This window comes from Acomys russatus, chromosome 27, assembly GCF_903995435.1.
Source record: "Acomys russatus chromosome 27, mAcoRus1.1, whole genome shotgun sequence".
NCBI lineage: Eukaryota > Metazoa > Chordata > Mammalia > Rodentia > Muridae > Acomys > Acomys russatus.
The window spans coordinates 35,667,771-35,689,716 of NC_067163.1; the positions used below are offsets into that span (position 1 = coordinate 35,667,771).

Sequence of the window (21,946 nt, forward strand, 5' to 3'; positions counted from 1 at the left end):
CGTCCACAGAGTCCGAAGCCAAGGGACCCCAGTTTGTTCCAAGAAGGGTCAGAGCTGTCCCCTTCATCTTCTAATCTTTTAACAACTTTATGACACCCCAAAGCCCTGGTCTTCCTTCTTGGCTTTCTTTGGTGATAAGGAAGATGAGCGATGCCAAAAGGCCGCCCTCCCAAGCAAACACTTTCCAAGGGCTTCTTTGTTAAAGAGCAGCCCTCGGATTGTGTTCGCATGCTTTTCAATTTTCCCTCACAGCCAGCACGCTGAGCCGACTTCTTACACAGCGAATCTTCCGGAAGCTTTTGGTGCTCAAAGCAGCACCGAGAAGCCAGGATAAAGGGAGTCTCCTTGTGAAACGGGGTCATGGTATGAAAAGGTAGAAATTATTTTGCAGAGGATGAGATCTTGAATGGCATTTGTCTCTAGGATTACGAAAGAAAGAAAGAAAGAAAGAAAGAAAGAAAGAAAGAAAGAAAGAAAGAAAGAAAGAAAGAAAGAAAGAAAGAAAGACAGAAAGAAAGACAGAAAGAAAGAAAGACAGAAAGAAAGAAAGAAAAGATGAGAACCCAGGGTTGGAAATTATACATGTTTCACAAGAGCATCCTTGGATTGGGGTGTGGAAGGAGAGAAGAGTGCTTAGGGAAGCACCTGTGAAAGGCATGGCATTTGATCTGATCCCTGACATACAGAGAAACATATATGCAGAGGTTCAAAGCATGGCGGAGGAGGGAGGGGCTTCGTAACTCCTGCTATAGCACTCATCTTTGCACAGAGCTGTCTCCCCCAGCGAAAGGGCCTGTATATATACACAGGTGGTGAATAGGAGGGAAGGGAAGGGAGTAAGCCTTAGGACAAGGACACATGCAAATAAATTTAATAGAGTCCTAGATGGGCTCCTGGAATGGAAAAAAAAATTATAGTAGGTTCAAAGTAAGGAAAAGTGAATGGAGTATGTAGTTCAGTTTATAACATTCAAAGGCCAGTATGATGGCTCAGTGGGTAAAGGTGCTTGCTGCTAAGCTTGACGACCTGAGTTCAGTCCCCAGAACCCACATATGGAAGCAATGAATCTATTTTTGCAAGTTGACCTCTGCTCTACCTGCACATACGTGCGTGCGCGCACGCACACACACGCACACGCACACACACACACACCACTAAATAAGTGTGGTAAAACAGTTTCAAAGATCTACTTTAATAGTGATCATTAAAGAATAATCAGTGCTGATCATTAATAGTGACCAGCGTACCGTATTAAAATGAGATGTAATAGGGGAAACTGGGTACAGGACAAGTAAGGACTTCCTGTAATTCCTGTGCATTTATAGGGGTCTAAACTGTTATGAAGTAAAAGATTTATTTATCATTTTTGTAGTGCTCTGCCCTAAAACATTCTACAGTCCCCTGCCTGTTGGGGTCAGGGAAGTCTCTCCTAAGTATTCCTAGTTCTCTCAACTCACAAGACAATGAGCCAGCTGGAAAATATGACCTGTTATGCCCATTTGCCTGACTCCTTATGTGGCTCCTCAGAACCCTCCCTGGACTGTTTTTAATGACAGAAGAAGTCATAGAAGGGACACCTGTCTCCAAGATTGGCATCTTATTCTAAAGACTCTTTAAACTTACCCAGTATGGATACTGGCTCTTTAATATTCAACTCAGATGCCTTATATGAGCGCCTTCAAATACCCTATGAAGGCTCAAGCAGGAAACAGAACCGCCCGTCATCTCCAGGCTACCTGAAGTGTACTTGTCCATCACACCTGTGCTGCCAACAATGACAAATGATATGCTGCTGCACTGTGCCTGGCAGGCTGGTGATTTCCCCTGCGCCCCCCCCGCCCAATGCTATGGTCCCCACTGAGCTATCATTTCACTGTACAGAAAGAGAAAAGGGTTCCACCCTGATGTTGGAGCAAAGAATGGAAGATGCTGGCTTGGAGCACAGATATTTTAAAAGTTAAGAATAATTTACCAAGGTGATGCATCTTTCAGAGAGTCAGGCATACAGACATCTTTTGTTTCACTGCTGTTTACAGGCAAAACAGAGATAATAGACTGATCAATGGTACACAGAGATAAATAGATGATAGATAGATAGATAGATAGATAGATAGATAGATAGATAGATAGATACATGGGTTAAAGAAGTAGGAAAGAAGGGAGGGTTAAATGGGCAGAGGAAGAGAAGGAAGAGAAGAGGGAGGGCGGGAGGGAGAAAGAAAGGAAGATTTTTCTAAGGTGAAAAATAATTCCTTACTCTTGAAAACTTAAAATGCAAGTAAACATAAAAATATACTTTAGTAGTTTTGCAATAAAAATCCTTCTTGCTTGTTTGCTAAGACTTCCTCTGATTATCCACAGGCCCAGGCTTGTGCACAGCCAGTGCAGGCAACCACAAGAGCTCTGCACTCAAGACGGCAAGGCCATGTTACACCCATAAGTCAGCGTCTCACTGCCATTTCCCTCCTCCTCCGCCTGCTCTTCTGTTCTTTGTGCCCCAACTTCCCCAATGTTCCCTTAGCCATAGAGCAGCGGTCCTCAACCTCCCTAACGCCAAGACCCTTAAATACAGCTCCTCATGTTGTGGTGACCCACAACCATACAATTATTTTGTTGCTGCTTCCTAACTATAATTCTACTACTGTTATGAATCATAATGTAAATTCCCAATATGCTGGATATCTGATATGTGGGCCCCAAAGGGGACAGGACCCACATTTTGAGAACTGCTGCCTTAGAGGGAGTGATATAGATGTCATGTTTAGGGCTGGGTCACAAAACAAAATCAAAACAGAAAAACATGAAAATGGGAGGCTTATAGGGAGAGGGGGAGATTGAGAAGGGTGGGAGAGGGAAATCAGAGCATAGGGATGTGGTCAGAATATGGCATAGACATGTATGACATCACCAAAGAGCACGTGTAATAGAAATAATTTTAAAGCAATGCATTTGATCTACTGCAATTACCTTATCAGTAATGCACCCACACTCCTATCTACACATGCTTGCACATTGCCCTTTATTTCTCTAACTCTGAGTGAGAGTACATGGATGATTCCCATAGAAGAACCGGCAGTTAAAATGGTCTTGACACAAGGGTGAGCAGAAACGAAATGACGCAACACACTGCTCTGGGGAGCTGGAGAGAGTGCTTCCAGCTCTTCCAGGAGACCTCAGTTCAGTTCCCAGCATAAATATCAGGCAGCTATCACCTACAACTCCACATCCAGGGTATCTTATGTCTTCTTCTGGCCATCACAGGAACATATACGCTGGTACATGTACACACACACACACACACACACACACACACACACAAACACACACACCAACAAATAAATCTTGAAAATAGTCTAAATGTTGTATTTGAATTGTACATGTGTACATGTGTGGGTGTGTGTACATCACAAGATGTGTTGAAGTCAGAGGGCAGTTTGCAGGAGTCATTTCTCTCCTACTGCATGGGTCTCAGGGACCAAACTCAGGTCATTAGGCTTTGTGACAAAGGCCATAATCTGCTGAGCCATCTCTAAGGCCCATGATCAGATTTTAATAATAGCACAGTAATCACACACACACACAAAAAGTCTTTAGGCAGCATAATAAAGTAAAAAGAAACCCAAGGTAGTAGAAATTACTGTGTGGAACTTTGCAACCAAGAGAAACAAGGAAACCATGAAGGGCTGTAACCAAAAGGCACTTGTCTGGTGCAACCTGAAGGCTAAAGAACCCACCTAAATGCTCAAGCCTCTCATTAAGCTGAGGTTGAACTTGAGGTTGGTTCCTCTACTTTAGGGGCAGTAGGACCAGCCCTAAACTCTTAGCTGTGACCAAGAAGGAAGATCCTATTCATTCTCGCCCTTTGGATCTGAGCGAACTTTGTTTCACTTTTCCTATCTATCAGATTGCAGTTCACTCCCACACTTCACAGGATACTCTCGGAGTGAGTCTTTCAAAATGCATGAAAACCTCTACTCTGCCAACCCTGAGTGCAGATGCCTTGATTTTTCTCACTATTACTGCCTGGGGCCATGTGCTGTGTGCGTATGTGCACCACACACTGTACCAGGGTTACAAGATGAAGTATTTGTTTGAACGGAAAAGTCTGGAGCCACTGGGCCTGAAAATGGGACTATCAGCAAATCCAAGTATTCCCATAGTAGGGATAAGATTTAACAGTTAAATAAGTTATGAAAGTCAGGTGAATAACTCCTTTTTATTATTCAGTGTTTCTTGATTTCATAGGGGGCAAGTGGAATAGGAGGCAATTATATTCCACTTGGATTTTCTCTATGGGGCGGGGGGCGGGGGGAGGAAAAAAATCTCCCACTCTAAAGCATGTAAGAGTAAGCTAAAACCATACCATTTCCTTTGGAAAGAAAAGACATTTATGAACTGTGACCATTCTCTCAAAGGAGGCAGGAACCTGCTATCAATCTTCTTATGAAGTTTTCATATTTCCTCCCTGCATCCAGCTCCCTGGATCATGCTGAAATACACACACAGTGCCAATCCTTTGACCACAGCAGCTGGTGATTCTAAATCACAGGGGAACAATGCACGAGCTCATCCCAATTTCATGCCTGAAAATGGGAGTGTCTCTACTGTGGCAGTCTAGAGAGACAGAAATGAAACACGTCCTTTAAAGTCATCACTTTGGGCTCTCAAAATTAATTCAAAAGATAAGATTATTGTTCAAGACATTCTTTTTGGAAGTCTGCATTGGGTTTTGCTTTCGCAAGAAAATTGGCCTCAACTGTACAGATCTAGTGTTTGTGGGCTATAGGCTGTTCCTTAGCATAACTGTTTATTTGACAGAGTGTCGCTTTCAGTTTCAGATGACGGACTTCATTCTCCAAAGACTTGTCACCAAGGAGGAGACCTGTCACTGAGATGACTCAAAAGAATGTAAAGGCATCCTTTCCATCCCCAGGGACTTGGCTCCAGGACCCCCATGGATACTCAAACCGTCCACTGTGACAGAACTTACTACAGTGTTTGCATATAACCAATGTATATCTAAAGATGACATACTTTAAGCCATACCTAGATTACTTGCAATACCCACTGCAACATAAATGCTCTGAAAGTAGTTATAGTTCATTGTTTATGGGGAACTGGCAAGGAAGAAGCCTATGCATATTTAGCACAGATCCAATTTCGTGTGTGTGTGTGTGTGTGTGTGTGTGTGTGGTATGCATGTGTGTTCAGGTGTATGTGCACATGTTCATGCGGTGTGCTTGTATATGGAGACCTGGAGTTGACACAAGGTGTCTTTCTCAGTCTCTGTCTGCCATATTTTTCAAGACAGAGTCTCTCACTTGACCTGGAATTCAACAATCCGATTAGACTGTTAGGCAGCGAACCCCAGGGGAACTGCCTCTGACCTTCCAGCCTCAGTCTAGAGGGTCACCGCTGCACACCAAGTTTATGTGGGTACCGGGGATCTGAACTCAGGTCCTCATGTGTTTTGTTTTGTTTTGTTTTTACAAGTACTCTATTGAGTCATCTCCTCAACCCTGGACACAAACTCTTTTTAATCCATGTCTGAATGCTGCACACCAAGTTTATGTGGGTACCTGGGATCTGAACTCAGGTCCTCATGTGTTTTTTTGTTTGTTTGTTTGTTTTTTGTTTTTTGTTTGTTTGTTTGTTTGTTTTTTGTTTTTACAAGTACTCTATTGAGTCATCTCCTCAACCCTGGACACAAACTCTTTTCAATCCATGTCTGAATGCTGCTGGAGTCCAAAACCCATGGCTAGCTTTTCAAGACCACTGAACACGTAGGCATTCGTAACTTCTGACTACATGGCCAAACCTCCCAGTGTTTACCTGACATTTACCTCATCTTAAAAGTTTTGAAATCAGTTGTTTTAAAAGAAACCCTGCCCCCAAAATAACCACATCACTCTATAATTTTATAGAAAATGGGACCACATGCAACTCTAACCATTGCTCTGCGTTAACCCCATCCCAAAATGTATTCTTCTCAAAATCCATAGGAAAATAATTTTGATACAGGAACTCCATTTTTGGTTTTCAATTTAAAAACTGTAATAAAGAATGTCCAACAGAATTCTGTTACAAAAATCACATTAATCAAAGAGAGAAACTGACCCCATCTAAGTGATTTTTCTCTCAAGTACCAAAAAAAAAAAAAAAAAATCCACTTACACATATAACCAAATGTTATTTAATATCTTAAAAAGTAACACAATCCAAAATGGATATTTCACACACCACTACATAAACAACATGAACACAATATTACCATATGGAGGGACTTTCAAATATAGACTTACAAAAATCCCTGTCCTTTTTTTCCTTTTAAGTTATTATACTAAGCATGACAAGGAATCATCATTTACAATATGGTACACGGACACGATAAAAACCATGTTACAAATGTGCTGTTAGAAATCAGTAACATTAGGGAAGACGTTTCATGAACTGCAGTTATTTCATATGAAATACTATACAATATAAACAGAACATCCATCTCGGATGACCTTTACAGCAACCAGAGACCAAGTCATTTAAAGTTTTTTTTTTTTTTTCAGTGCAAAAACATTTTATTCAAGGCAGTCTTGGCTGCAAAACTCCTTCCTAACATACAGTAAATCCCACTTGCACTTCTTAGTTCATTGACCCCTAATGCAATAGTCACGTTCAGTCGCTCAGAGAAAGACACCTGCAGAATCACGATCTCTCAAAACTTGGATATTCAGATTGAATTCTCTGCAGATAGTAATACAATGTCATTGCTCTAAGGACTTTGTATTTGTAGCTGTTGATAACGTATATGAAGGTGACCCTAGGGCAGTTTTATTCCTAACTGACATGAGTGCACAATACTGCACAGTATCTGTTCTTCCAATGTGGAAACAGTGGTGGTGTAGGTATCAAGGTGGGGGAGGCAGAGAGGGTAACCCTCAGAGGAAAGGGAAGAGTTAGGGCTGCCAAGAGCGTTCTATATGATAAATATCCTGGAGCTGTAGAGGACAGGGATTGGAGGAGAGCTCAGGTCTCAGATTTGGTACCTCCACTCGGGGGAGAGCAGGGGAATGGGGGTACCAAGGTCAGCCTTTGGACAGGGAGGTAGGCAGGTACACAAGGACCAGCCAAGCTCTAACCTTCCATTTCTGCCTTTCTAGAGCCATTGCTGCCTCACTTGGAAAACACCCTTTTCCTTGTGGGCAGGGTGTGTGTGTTCACATGTGACGCCAACAATGATCCACTAAGGGCTTCAGACTGACTGCATTCAATCACAAGACAGGCTTCATTCCCCTTGAGCTTTGTCAACTTCTAAAGTGTGCAAGTCATCAACTGTTGAGTCGATGAGCAACAATAAAGACACAGGAGAATTTTCTATATAAGCCATCACCAGGAGCCTCTCTGCATTGCTGAGGCAAGACAAGGGGACAGAGGCCAATCAGGGAGAAGCCAGTACCTCTTGCGAACACATGAGATTTAATAATAAAATGTCTCACGTGTATAACTTATGAACTGAATCCTAAAGAAAACTCCATGGGAAAATATTAGTTGTGTCATTAACACTATAAAACCTTCTTCAAGAAGGATGAGGTGATGGCCGATTCTTCTGTATTTCTTGGCAAAGCTCAGACAATAGAAATCCCTTCTCCGCCATGTTTAACCAACCCAAAGAAAAACGATGCCTCCCATGGCTTTTTGCATTCGTTTTTCTGGTTTCTAACTTCCCCAAGCCTTAAACATGGGCCAAGGAGTCCCTCGCTCACAGGACATTATTGGATGGCTTTGACAGTGGGTGGGGGTGTTACAGGGTAGTGGGTGGGTGGGTAAGGAAGCAACCACTTCTTCTTGTGTCCACTGTGGTCTGACACTATACTGCTGTTTGGATTGGGACTGATCTGTGGGAAGAGAGAAAGCAAGTGTCAAAGACCTTCTATCTCATAATTTAAGATAATGCTTGGAACTGGAGCAGCCTCCCAGATCCTACGCAGTAGGGCTTGACAGACTCTAGTGAATGTTTTTGCCATTGAGCACTGTGAAGAGTGCTTGATTAATGACTTTAAAGTAAAGTAAAATAAACAGACTATTTCAGCACCTTCCACTGCCTGGAGCAGCCAATGTTCCTGAAGATGGGGTTTTAGCACAGGAATTACAGAAACCCGCTAAGAAGCTGTAAACAAAGGTGGATGTCTGGATTGGCCTTGGACAACAGTGGCATTGGGGTGGATTTGTTCATCTCCCACTTCATAACTCAGTACCAGTGAGGTGTGCTGAGGTGTTGAGATTCCAAACACCCATATCTCTTTGAATGAAAATGGACGAAGTGGCATGGTGTCTTTGTTTTATTAGCACATATCATAAAAATAGCATTGTAGTGATTTCTCATGATGGCCTACCAAACGGATAGAAAATAGGTCACTGTTAGCTGCCACTGTGTTTCCGGGTAATGTTGTATCACTCCGCCTGTTTGCTCCTGTCAAGCATGTATTAGAAACAGGACCTGCTCTGTAATTACATGTAACCCTTCGGAAGCACTTTGAGATTCCCCCAGTGAGCTGTGTAACATGACCAGCTGGTGGTTGTTAGCGTGAGCTCAGAATGCTACCCCTTCTGAACGGCAAGGCATGTCTCAAAAACGGTCACTATGGTTTTGTGAGAACTGTACCTGTCATTGAGGTTACAAGCTTTATCTTTAAGTACACCTTGTGGTGACAAGTGGTTAGTCCTGGGTAGACTGTTACAAAGCTGTGCTAGCCTGAAAGAGAAATGACATCTTTCTATGAGCTGGCATTTTTGTCTTGGTGGTGGCCGCCATAGAATCTCAACGTGCATTTTAACAATGTTGGTTGAGTTTTTCAAAAAGAGACATTTAGTAACAGGTGGCGTCCAAGTCACTGTTCCTCCAGATTCCCTTCCAATTTTTATTGCCCGAATTTGAATTCTCCAACATCAAAGACACGAGTATTTATCATTTCTACTCAGCTAGTCTCCTTTCAGCGCTATTTGTTTTCTCTATTGGGTGCACACACACACACCTTTCTCACACTTATTAAGGTCTCCTGAGATGTGCAAAATAAATTAAATGGCATATAAATTACTCAACACACATCTCAGAATGCATGCACAGCTCTTTTTTTTTTTTTTAAGTAAGTTTGGGCTCCATCGGGTAGCATATAATAAAAGCAGAGAGGCCCAAAGTGCTTCAAGTTGGCAGTCCAAATTTCTCACATGTTACTGAAAAAAAAAAAAAACACCCTAGCAATCCAATCCAATTTCTATAGGAATTAATAACTTCCCAGATGTCTACCAAGTGGCTCTTTGCCAAAAATGACTTTTTTTTTCTTTAATAGCAGGGATGGAGAAGTGGGGGAAGACAATAATTTTAAAATGTTCGTTCATTTGTAATAAATCAAATGTGCTTTCATGAGGGAGAAGGGAGAGAGGAAGAGGACAACAGGCTTACAGTTGGAAGCCAAAGAATGTTATGAAAGAAAACCACGGCAGTGAGAAAGTCACGAGTCCAACGGGCGAGTCGCCGACACACATGGAACGCCATGGCCTACTTTTGAAGCATGTGTGAAACATTGCTTTTCTGAAGAACACACTCGAACACACTGCTGCCATTTCATCAAATTCATGGAGGTAGTTATATGTAAAAATAAAAATCACCATAAAGTAATATGCTGTATCATAATAATACATAAGTGTGCAAAATGCCGACAGATGTGTTGACCCTTTAAAGTTGAATGCCTCACAGAGATTCAACCAGATTCAGTTGTGTAAACCTTTCCATTGATAGACTCTTAAGACTAGACACGCTGTCATGTAACCCAAAGCTATGGTTCCGGTGGAGAAGACTATATTGGCAAGGCCTGGAGAGGGCCTCCAGGCTGTGGGTGTCAGGAGGCTCACCATGTTGATGAGACCATCTTAGACACATGCACATTTCCTGTGTGTCATGTGCTTCCCACCACCAATGTTCCTCCAGTCAAGAATCCAGATTAGATTCAGACAAGAACCGTTTCTCCACGGAGTATCTGTTTATGTGGTATATCCATCATTTTATGCTAATGGCTGCTGGTCTAGGGAGATTCTTTCCTTTGTTGATTTATTTTTTAAATCATGTACTCCGAAGTAGTTAGGCAAATAGTGTACACATCTCATCTGAATAATGTCTTCTGTAAACCTGTTTCTCGGGAACTTTCAAAAAAGCATCTCGTAAATGTAATTATGGCCTTTGCTGCTCACACAGCACTCAGTTCTTTCAGTGGGCACGTTCAGTGGGTCAATCAGGGGCTGATGTATTTTCTTAATGGTCCTATTATTTATAAACTGAGTATGCCAAAAACTTGAGAGCAGGTTTCGGGGGGGGGGGTCAATTTAGACAGGTCAGATCTAGAAATCTTATGGTACACAGCTCCTCAAGCAAACAGATTGTGCAGTGAGCCAGGTACATGGTTGTTCTTTCTGGACATAAGTAATGAGATCAACAATGTGTTTCTGAGTAACTGAGGCATGCCTGGGAAGAAATAAGGGTTGAGACGCAAAGCCAATTGGCTTAGGCATTTCAATGATGTGGCAGTATACCGAGAGCTGTGCTTACGTTTCATTACAATAAGCACGCGGAAAATTTTTATTCCAAACTTGAGGGGCCCAGGTTGACCCAATGTAGCTTCCAAATAGCAGACAAAATATAACGACACACATCCCTACTACTTCATAGGATTGTGTTCCCTTAGACACATCGACAGTGAGCAAACCTAACGTGGAAAAAAAGAAAAAGAAATATCTCACAAACTTATGCTCATTACCGAAATCTTGAGTGAAGATATTTTATACTTATCTTACGATTTAGGAATTCATTATGGTATATGGCTCCAAAACTCATCTGACACTAAGCTGATTAAAGCTTTATTTCGGACCATTTTCTGGGATCAGACGTAAGCCTCGTGCAGATGATTCTCCTGTCCCTACAGATGTATGCAACCCTTCTCAGAAAAGAAGATAAAGGGACTTTTGAGAAGGTGCCTTTCCTGGAGGACAGTAAGTGTGGCGGTTTAGTTGTGCCCCTGATGCAAAGCCTTTTGATACTGAGCCTAATGTTGTAAACCAAAGCAGAGCTTGAGGAAACTGTTTTAAAGGATGCTAAGCCAATGACCACACCAATCCACCTAAGACACGCCTCCTGAAATCGTTACAAAGTATCTGTAAACATTACTCTGGCATAGTTCATATATGCATAATTTTCATTATGGTAAATTTCAGGGGAGTACAAATTAAGGATATACCACACCAGCAGAACAAGGACAGCCTGCTGTTGATGATATGGGCCCATGTATATTTCTAATCAAAAAATTACTTTAAAGGTTTTTCTCTATAGATATCTTCCCAGGAATAAAAGGCCTGAAGTTCAACTCTCCCTAAATTTGCTCTTTCCTACGACCACTAAAAATTATCTCCCACAGCCTAATTTAGGCATTCTATTTAAAACTACATAAAATAGATTTATGTCCCTTCCATTAGAAAGAATAACACCCTCAGGCCACATTCTTCATTTGTATCATAAAGAACATTTTTGCTTCCAAACAAACTAATCACTGCATCTATTATAGTACGACAGCTCACCCTAAGTGTCACAAGGAGGAAGGCATCCTTCTTCGACATCTGCCTCACCCCTCCCGAAAGTCCACACAACCTTCTCCATCACTCAGCGCTGTGTCCCAGCAAGACCAGATTTCCCTTCCTTTGTCCACTTCAAAGGCCTATATTCCTGTTGGTGATGATGGAAGGTTTAAAAAAAAAAAACCAAAAAAAAAACCAAAAAACTCAAGACAAGCATCGAGTGCACTGAAAAACAGTGGAAACAAACACTCTAAGGACTTCCATCGGGACCCTTTCTGACACACTTCCATGGGCTCCTGCAAGAGTGTCATGAAAACTCACAGTGAAAAATGACTGGTGCTCAAAGGACTCACACGCAAAAAGCTGGGGTCCCTTCTGCTCAGTTTGGCATTTATTTTTTTTTCCATGATGGGCACCCCTACATTTGCATTTTGTGGTGGCTTGGCGTTTTTGGGGGGAGGGATGATAAGGATTAGTTCCATGACCCCATTCCCCATAGGCTGGGAGCAACACACATCTGTGGCATTTCAAAATGGAATTGGCAACTGCATGACATTGAAAAGAATTAATGGTCCACTTACAGTGTCTAGACTTCCCTATGTGTGCTCGGGTACGGATGGTAAAGCGGAAGTGCACATATCTCCCCGTACTGCTATTCGGTTGCTACAGAGCCAATAAATGTGAAAAAGCAATACTCTCAAATAAAGATTTTTTTTTTTTTTGCCCTAGCCTACTTAGCAGCACAGCTCAAGTGAATCCCAAACTGTACTTGAGATGTTTGTTTTTGCAGGGATGTAAACATCAGTCCCAATTGTTGTAAACGTTGCTGGATCGAATGAGACAGAAGGTCTGAGGCAGAAGGACAATCAATCATACACTAGTGACAGAAGCTTGCAAGCAGTTGGAAGGTTTCTGTAATTTCTCAGCTTCGCTGGCCGGGGGATCTGTACTTGCACGGAAGTTGAAGGTTGGACCAGCTCCGCCGTGGGCTGGACTCAGAGCAGGATTCTGACGGCGGTTGCTTTCAACAATGCTTGATGTGTTCGAAGCCAGGCTCTCCCGAGTGCTAGAAGAGTAAAAAGGGTTGGTTTGGGTTTTGCTCCAAACGTAAACAATTACCTATTGAGCCCCTGAAGGAAGAGCAAACAGTGGAGCTAATGGATTTCCTCTGTCGGTTCATGATGTCATACTGATATGCATCTCCCAATTGTCCGTGTGTGCTCTTTTCAGCCCAGGCTCTGGGATTCATGTGAGGCACGAACTGCAGCTCACCTAGTCAAGGCTTTCTGACTACCAAATGTGGTCTGGAATGGCTTTCCCTGCTCTTTACTCTCAAGAAAACAACTTGGAAATGCGACGTGACAGATGGCCATCACACTGGCTTTCACAATGAACACTCATGCCTGTGTGATGGTTTAGCCCAAAGCTGGGGGCTCACAGACATCATGGCTCTCAAACAAATGCCATAATTGTCCTGAAAGATTCCGTTCGTTTTGTTTGCATTTGATTAGACGTTAATTTGGTGGATGCACTTCAAGCATGCCACTAGCTGATTCTGTCACGTGAATAGGAATAGAATTATTTGTAAATACTTCACACCTCCATCTCTGTTTTAACACAATTATATGCTCAGATAAAGAATGTTACATGTCACCTCTTCCATTTATTTGTGAAGCTGCAACTCATTCCGGCCTCCCTTGGGTAGAAATATTTTTATTTCTTAAAAATGAGGTGGCCTTAAGTTTTCCAAATCAGAAATACCTGAATCTATTTCAATGGGAGGTTTAAAATATTCATGTTTGAAAAGTGCAGGACCACAGCAGAAAAAAGGTCTGGAACAAAAAGGAGGGGAAAGGTTCCACATTCAAGGTCCTCAAAGTGACTTTAAAATTCTTACCTCCTTACATAGAGCAAAGCAACCAAAATAATTCTCAAAACACCTACCCCACTTGCAAGATTCAAAGTTCACAACATGTACGAGTTGAGGTCCATACCTAGTCTAAGTCAGCTAAACCTAGTTACCAGATCAACAGCCATCTCCTTGCTTAGCAGCCAATTCCAACAAGGTATCTAAGCCTGATCCCTTAGCAACTTGAGTCTGCATCGCCAAGAATGCAAGAATTAATTGTTAAAATGGCAATATATTCACTGACCACCAAACAACAAAAACCCAGTATTCTTTTTTAATGTAGACGACCAATGTGCTTAAAGATGTGCTTAAACAGTAAGTCAAGTTCTTCCATTCAGCTTCTGATACCATGGGCACGTGTGAAGAATACTCCAAAATGCCCCTTAGGATAGCAGGCACTCGGCTTACCTACTTACCTGCTTGCCCTCTCACCACAGAAAATCCATTGGTAGGTAGCTTTCCAGAGCTGTGAATGAGGTGTGGGGTCCGTGGAGAAAGGATGAAGGGCAAAGAGCATAGTGAATCCCAAAGATGTTTATGGCATATTCCATTCATTGCACTTTCAATCATGGTAGTATTCTTTTTAAATTATCGTGTGTGTGTGTGTGTGTGTGTGTGTGTGTGTGTGTGTGTGTGTGTGTGTGTGTGTGCAGAGATCAGAGGGACAACTTGTGGGCTTGTGGGAGTCATTTCTGGTCCTTTCTGCCACATGGACCCTAGCATTAACCTGAGATTCAGACTTGGTAGCAAGTGATTTTTTTACACACTAAGCCATTGCATTGGTCCACGGCAATGACTTTTAGCAGTATCTAACATCTTCATGTCTATAGTGGGAAGAACTGTGCTGAGATTCACCTACATCCAGAGAGACTGCGAAGAAGAAGTAAACACTGATGTAATGGCACACTAAAAAGCTAGGAAGGCGCTATTTCTGTTACACATCTATGATATAATCAGTTAAGTAGCTAGTATAGATTAGCTTGGGAAGCTAACTACACTATTGGCATTCTTCTATGAGGAAATGAATTAAGTTCCAAAGGATATATTTTTAAAATAGCTTTTGAGGGATCAGCTTAGCATCTGTTGTGTACTTGCTGTGTTCCAGACAGTGTGCGTAGAACTGGGAACAGAACTCGTTCCCGCATGACACATTAGTTACGTCTGGGGACTAAGATGCCTTTGACCACCTTTGAGCTGCATCTAACACGTTCATAGGGATAGATGTGCACAGTGCTCCAGCTTCTGCAAGGAACGTATTTCGTCACAGCTGTGATCATGAGCACACTTGTGACATTCATATACAGGGATCTGGATGTACTGATGAAAACCTAATGGAGATGGCTTTTTAGTGGTAAACTTATTTCTCAATTTTAATTAAAAAAAAAAAAAAGCAAATGAAATACAATCTTTAAAATGAGCTACTTAGGCTAGGAGTGGGGGTACAGGCCTTCAACCGCAGCACTCTGGAGGCAGACAGGCAGATCTCTATGAGCCTGAGGCCAGCCTGGTTTACATAGTGAGTTTGAGGACAGCCAGGACTATGTAGAGAGACTCTGTCTAAAAGAAAAAAAAAGTAGAGTACAGTGGCACACACTTGTATTCCCAACACTTGGGGAGGCAAAGGCAGGTGGATCTTTTGTGAGTTCGAGGCCAGCCTGGTCTACAAAGCGAGTCCAGGACAACCAAGGCTACACAGAGAAACCCTGTCTCAAAAAATAAATAAATATTAAAAAACTATTTAGTACTTGCTAGGTGAGAGATTCACTAAGTGGTTCTGCCTTTCCAGCACATGGCTTTCCAGAGCACATGTGCATAGCTGCCTGGAGTCTCTCTGGTTGCTGTGTAGATGTTGTTCAGGCAGTTTAGGGGCTCCTGCATTCGAAACAGTGACCTTTTCATGTCAAGACTTGTTATTTTCAGTATTACTTCTCACAGCACAGTTCAAGCTTCTATCATTTTTCTGTTTTTTTGTGTTGGTTTTTGAGTTTTTTGTTTTCTTTTTTTTTTTTTTTTTAAATATTCTTTAGCTCCCACAAACTGGACTGAAAACATGGCAAAGCATAACTTCCAGCTAAGCACAGAAACCCTCAAATATAGAGAGACAAACCACTTTTCTTGGTAGAAGCACAGTTGCTGAATGAATTGTTTTAAGGGAAGATCCCCATAACTGGCCCACTTGAAACTCCCACTTGCAGGAGTGGAACACCAACCTCATGGTGGCGTCCTTTCACTAGAATACCACTCAAGCAGAAAACCCTGGGACCCCAGTGTTCTCTTTTGTACTGTCTCATGCATTCAGCAGGTAATTTGGTGAGCCTACTGAAGTTTACAGATAGCAAGTCTGTCACCCCACTTCCAACCAAAGGGCCTTGAATATAAAACAGTAAAATGAAGAATTCTTGCATACGTTTCTTGGCGAGAAATTTCTGAAAGCTCTCTGTGTTCCTGGAAAGGAGATCCAGTCAACAGACGCCCCCATGGTTAGTGGGTAAAGGTTTGCCCTCTTCAGAATGAACTTTTTCTTCTACAGTGACAAGGCATTTAACTTAAGTATCTTATTTAAAAATAAAAAATAGCCTTCTAGAAGTAACCATACCTGTAAATTCTATGTTATGCAGCTCAAGTTTCATAATATATTCTGTGAAGATACTGGTTCAACTATGCCATGAACACTTCCTTTTACTCCTAAGCAAACAAAAGCTTTCAATATTATACAGGGTTTAGGGTTAGGATCCACTCACTCCCAACATCTCCTTGGAAATAACACCATTTACTGGCTAAGTGCAGGTGCTAAGGGGCCAGCGAAGGGCTTAAAAGTACAATACAAAAAGCATTAGGCAAAGGAGTCTACATGATAAGAAATAACGAACATAAAAACACAAGCAACTAAACCATCTCTTCCATAAGCAATGGCTTTGAGCTTTCATCACTGACCTCCGGTTCTCTGGCTCCTACTGCTAGAAATGTTTTCAAGAGAGGAAAAAGCATAGAACAGGAAAGCAGGTGGACAAAGACAGAGGAAATCCATTGGAAAATTAAAATCTGATTTGGGAGGGAAAATATTTAGCAAAACAGTTTCCTTAAAAAAGACCAGGGCCACTGCTCCCTGGGGTTTCCTATCCTTACGGTCCAGGGGCAGACCTGGGCTTCCAGACTCCTATGCAGTTTACCAGAAGCCCAACTCTGATAGATGTCTGTTATGCATTAGAACTTCCATTTATGTGTTAGCTTGGGGAAAAGAAGGCCACATGATCAAAATAATAATAAGTCATGCGTTGGTCCTTTAAGAAATAGCAAGTGCCTAATTATGGAATAAACATATAATAATCCCCAAGTCTGACTTTGGGATGGTGTGTTCCCAAGTTAGCCAGAAATGGGGTGAAATGATCACAGTGGAATTAATTATAATTTCTAATAACATAAATGAACATATGAAGTACCTATGTGCATACTTATTATGATTATAAATATGATGAGATCTTGGGAATCGGAATGTCTATCTCTCAGTAGATTTCTGCATCTTAGAGTCACCAATCTGGAGCAGAATTTGGAAGCAAGATTTAGATCCCAAGTTGCTGTTTAGTGAGAAGAAAGTCTTATGGAGAAAAGCAGGGTGTGTGATGTCCCTGGGTTTGTGTTTGTCACCCATAAATAATTTCGGCATGTTGGAGACGACCATCAGGTTTTATACACTCTGAATTCTCGATACTGCTGAACTATTGAGACTACCAAGTGGCAGTGTCCACATGGCATCCATTCTACGAGTGGGGAAGTGAGAGCGTGGGCAACTGTCTTGATCTAACAGAGTACAGGTCCCTAGCTTTTCTGAAAGGAACAAGCTTCCGTGTCTCTGTCCATAATCCACATAGAAGTGGAAGAAGAAGGCATCTAAGCAAGTAGAACAGACCACACACAGCATAGGATTCAAAGTGGTACAAAGCGTCTAGATCTTTCGGAAAGATGGTAAAACATGCTACTATATTCTCACTAGAGGGGCCATTATCCTGGCGCCAAGTGACTTCCCACCCTTTTCATCCAATTGATTATATTCACTGTACTCAGAAAGTTTTTGGTTTTTTTTTTTTTTTAAGGACTTGAAAAAAATTCCCTTCTTCTGGTTGGCAATAGGAATAGGAGAAAAACCACTGGGCGTGTTGGTCTTAGTCAGCTCAGACTGATGCAAGCTTTAGGGGAAGGAACCAACCCACCAGTCCAGATTGGTGATCTCTACAGCTGCAGAAACATTTTTTTTTTCAATTCCTGAAAAAGAAGTTAGAAATAGGCTGTTAACAACACAAGTCACACAACTCACGCCCTCATTCACAGTCGAGACTGTGAAGTCAGCTATCTGCATAAGGCCCCAGGCCCTGGCAGGTGTATGCGTATACAAAGGGACAGCTAGCTCTCCCTACCGTGGGGAGTTGAATCCACTGTCCACTGTGATGCTGCTGCTGTCCATGCTGTCCAGCCGGGCTGAGTGGGTGGCTCTCTGGTTGCTGCTGCTATCTGTTTCTTTTGGGGTGAGGAGGGTAAGGTTCTTCTCAAACTTCCTCTGCAAGTCTCTTTCCTTCTCCCTCTCAAGGAGCCACTGCATGGTGCCCACGTCATCTCGATTTTTCTCCTCCTCCGTGTTTTTGTTGGCCCCTTCCTCAGAGTCATCATCATCAGAGACATTGTAATAGTCAAAAGAAGCCTCCTGGTTCCCTCCAGACTCCTGTTGACGCTGGGACGTAGGCATGGCTTGGGCCACGGATGTCCCAAGGGAAGGTTCCAGTTTTTCACAGCGGCCTGGCAGTGTGTCAACAGGTGACTTCGGGTGAGATTTGAGGAGGGACAAGCTGGATTTGTGATAGCTGTTTACAGACAAAGTGCTGTGTAGAGGTTTGAACAGTGTGTCTTTGCTGAATATTTCTTTCCTTTTGTCCAGGCTGCTGGGCTCCGCACTATGATGTTGGACAAGGCGGCCATTGGCCATCCCCTCGGCCACACCACCGGAGGCAGCAGGGCCCCCACCTGGCCCTTTCGGTGAGTCCTCCTTGTGCCCAACAGGTTCCCTGGAAGAATGGGGGGTCTGCCTCTCAGACGGGGACAGCTTTTTTACCCCCTCCACCAAGGTCAAAGTGTCATGGTCCTCCTTATTCTTCCCCAAAGGTGACGGTGCAGTAAGCACGGTCTCGCTAGAGGTGTTGCACTGAAAATAGTCATCCAGAGCTGTTTTTGCTGGACAAGGGTTGAGTTCCCCATAGGATGGCATACTCTCAGGGGGTTTGCCTGGCTCCAAAAGGCTACAAGCACTAGAAGGTTCCTTGCTGCCACCAACTATTTCTGGAATGCACACTTCTTTATAGCTGGCAGAGGAAATAGTAGCCCTTTGATGACCAATAGTCTGCACAGGCCTTAAAGTACTGTCATCGACGTATGACTGGCTCGGAGTCGGGTCATCTTGGCTGCAGCCCTCAGCCAGGTCGTCCGGAGTCCCGAGAGAAGAGGCCCCCAGGGGGCCTTTGGAGTTATCCATCGACCTGGATCTCTCCTTGGCTTTGTTGGATCTCTCGTTCCTGGACCTCCGGTCCTGGGTATGGCTGTGGCTTCGGTGCACTTTGGAGTGGGAGCTTCCCCTGGAAGGTTCAGGAAAGGGCATCTCCGTTCTCCTCTTGGCCAGTTCGCCAGACACATCCCACTCTGGCGTCATGGGGAAATGGGACTCGATCACGTTTGTGTTGCTGTGCATGATAAAGTTGTCCCCTTTGTGTTCAATGATGAAGCAGCCCTCTCTGGGGGCCCTGGTTAGGGGGTCGCAAAATTCATACTCCCGCTCACCAGGGATATCCAGATGCGAGCCATCCGAAGGATCTCCTTTGGACACCCGAGTCTTGCTGTGTGACCGAGACTTCCCATGGGACTTCCGGTGAGTCCGGCTCTTTTTACTCCTCCCACTATGGTGGGCAGAGGAGCCAGCTTTGCTCCGGTGAGCTTTTTCTTCTTCAAGTTTCTTCATCAGTGCTGTGTGCCTCATGACATTTTCCACCGTCAAGTCCGGGTTGATACGCCGTATGATCTCCATCTCTACTTCCCGGGGGATAGTCGTGGGCGTGTCCTCGTCTCGCAGGGGCCACTCCTCGGGAGGAAACTGGGCAGAGAAATTGGCCAGCTGTTTGGTCTTGTCTTTCTTAAAACTCAGCCGGAATAACTTGAGGCCGAATTTTTTGGACTGCTTTTCACCGTCTTTAGGTTTTGAGAGAGTTTCTGTCTTGTAGGAGAAATTGATGGTGCTTTTGCTTTTCTCGGTGGGTGGCACCTGGCATAGTGGAGGAGGACAGTAAGGATCTTTGCAGTCCTTGGCGGGCTTCCTCTGCAGAGTGGAGGCATGCATGCTGTGCACGTCCTCTCGGCAGCAGTGGCAAGAGTCGCAGTGCTTTCTGGGTAATGTCCTTTCCCTGACGCAGCCTGAGGCAGAGGGCGTTATGGTTCCGGGTTGTGGAGAGGTACACTGAGACCTGTCAGGTACCCTCTCGTCCAAGTGGTACCACTTACTGTTAGTTCTTATGAGGGAAGGAGTAATGAAGTAAGTCTGTGGGGTCACAATGAAATAGCCTTCTGCAGTTGGATAGATTTTCCTCTCCCGTACCAGCGTATTTAGGGTGTGCCGTAGAATTTCTTGGCTTGGGGTTGGAACACCTAAGAGTAAAAACAGAGATGCTTATGAGAGAGCGGAAGGGACAGGCTGCGGATCCGCGATTTTCAGAGTCCTATTAAACATCGCCAAATCTGAAGTGTCACCTCATGGCATGTAAGCAGGCGTCAAAGGTGTTAATATTATGTTTAGTGCAAATCCCAGTTTTCTCTGATGACTCCTATGAATATTACCACCTAGAGAGTGAAAAGGCGTTAAAACAGGAAGAGGACTGGGGATGGAGATGAGTGGTAGGACTCCGCCCAGCATGTGTGAGACCTTGTTTGGGTTCCACGTCCAACATTAGGATGATTGCTGCAACAGAGAGAAGGAAGTTAGATACTGTTAGATTGTTACTGCTACAAAGCCTTTCCTGAACATCATGAAAGAGAGACTATTTGGTGAAGAGCAGGAAGATGATGAAAAGTTTCCCACTGAGTGACACAAACTTAGAGAAAATATTACCTCAATAAGAGCACCAGAGGAGCGAGGTTAAAACAGCTACCTCGATATCAGAGAATGAATATATACAGAACTGTCTTATTATAAAACTCATTTGTTAAAGATTAAATTTAGTAAAGTTAAATTTTATAAATTTTTATAAAACTCAACTAGGTTTGACCACTCCTTTTTAAAACTTTTTAGGTTTGAGGTTATAATTAACATCACTTCCTCCTTTCCTTTCCTTCCTCTGAGCCCTTCTGTATACTACACTTTGCTCTTTTTTACATCCATGGCCTCTGCTCTCACTGATTGTTATTATATGAATGTATACTTACACATATACATGCACCTGATATACATACCCCTAAAATGTTACTTAGATGTATGTTTTCCGAGTTGAAGTATGGTATTGGGTAGACAACTGGGTGCTTTTCCCTACGAGACTCTTGTTTCTCCCACTGTCGCATTTCTTTAGTTACCAGTAGCTACACCCATGAAGTCTCACCACCATGACTACGGAAATGCGAATTTGAACAAGGACAACAGCAACAGACATGCCGAAGTGGCTGGCAGCGCGGAGGAGGGGGGCATGAGGTCTCAACCCTACACAAAGGACTGGGCCCCTCTTCCCAACATGTTTTGTGATTTTTGAAATCCACCACTTTATAGTAGTGACAGTCAGGTAAGAATGTTATCCTTCTTGGTGGAAGTCAGCAGATGGAGGAGGCTGTCCTAGTTTTTAACCACTGACCCTCAGTCAACACGCTAATAAATGCACATTAAGACACTCTCAGTTTGAACACTAAGTCTTAAACATCTGCATTTGCTAGAACAGCAATACAGGATGGGGTGCATTTTCCAGTGTACCATGGTGTACACAGTTTCCCAGGGTATTTGTGAAGGCGTCTGTCTTCCCTACCTGAAGAGTTAGAATCAGGAAAAGAAGTCCTCAGGAGAGTACAGGTCCTCCAAGCTGTGGGCCACTTGCTTTACTCCTCACGTATTCCACATGTGTTGGTGTCAAGCACATGTGGTGATATTTACAGAACCGAGTTGAATGGTATGATTTAGAAAAAGGCCAGATCAAATCATATTAAATACTGCCAATAAACGGCAGGTTCGCATGGGTTAACCCTAACAGTCAGAGCAGTACAAGGTAAGACTGAAAGATTGGATTCCGAGGCCAGGATACTAGATCAGAAGCCCAGCTCTACCTTCGATAATGGTGTGATTGGTTGGATTGTCCATCCTTTCCCCATCTCGTCTCCTACTATAGTTCAGATCTAAGACTCTTGTGTTAAATGTGT

The 21,946-nt window shown here is 43.1% G+C and overlaps 1 protein-coding gene across 6 annotated transcripts in view; it reads right to left on the minus strand.

Moving 5' to 3' along the window:
- Positions 1 to 11,804: 11,804 nt before the first annotated feature.
- Stox2 (storkhead box 2) overlaps positions 11,805 to 21,946 on the minus strand; it is a 222,657-nt gene continuing 212,515 nt past the window's right edge. For 5 of the 6 annotated variants that reach the window (XM_051169642.1, XM_051169643.1, XM_051169646.1 and 2 more), the window contains 2 exons: positions 17,935 to 20,200; positions 11,805 to 12,679 (listed from right to left, as the gene is read on the minus strand). In XM_051169642.1, coding sequence (XP_051025599.1) covers positions 12,484 to 12,679; positions 17,935 to 20,200 — 2,462 coding nt within the window. In that variant the 3' untranslated portion in view covers positions 11,805 to 12,483. Of the gene's footprint in view, positions 12,680 to 17,730; positions 17,783 to 17,934; positions 20,201 to 21,946 lie in introns of all 6 variants that reach the window. The other variant, XM_051169644.1, reaches the window with a different exon arrangement.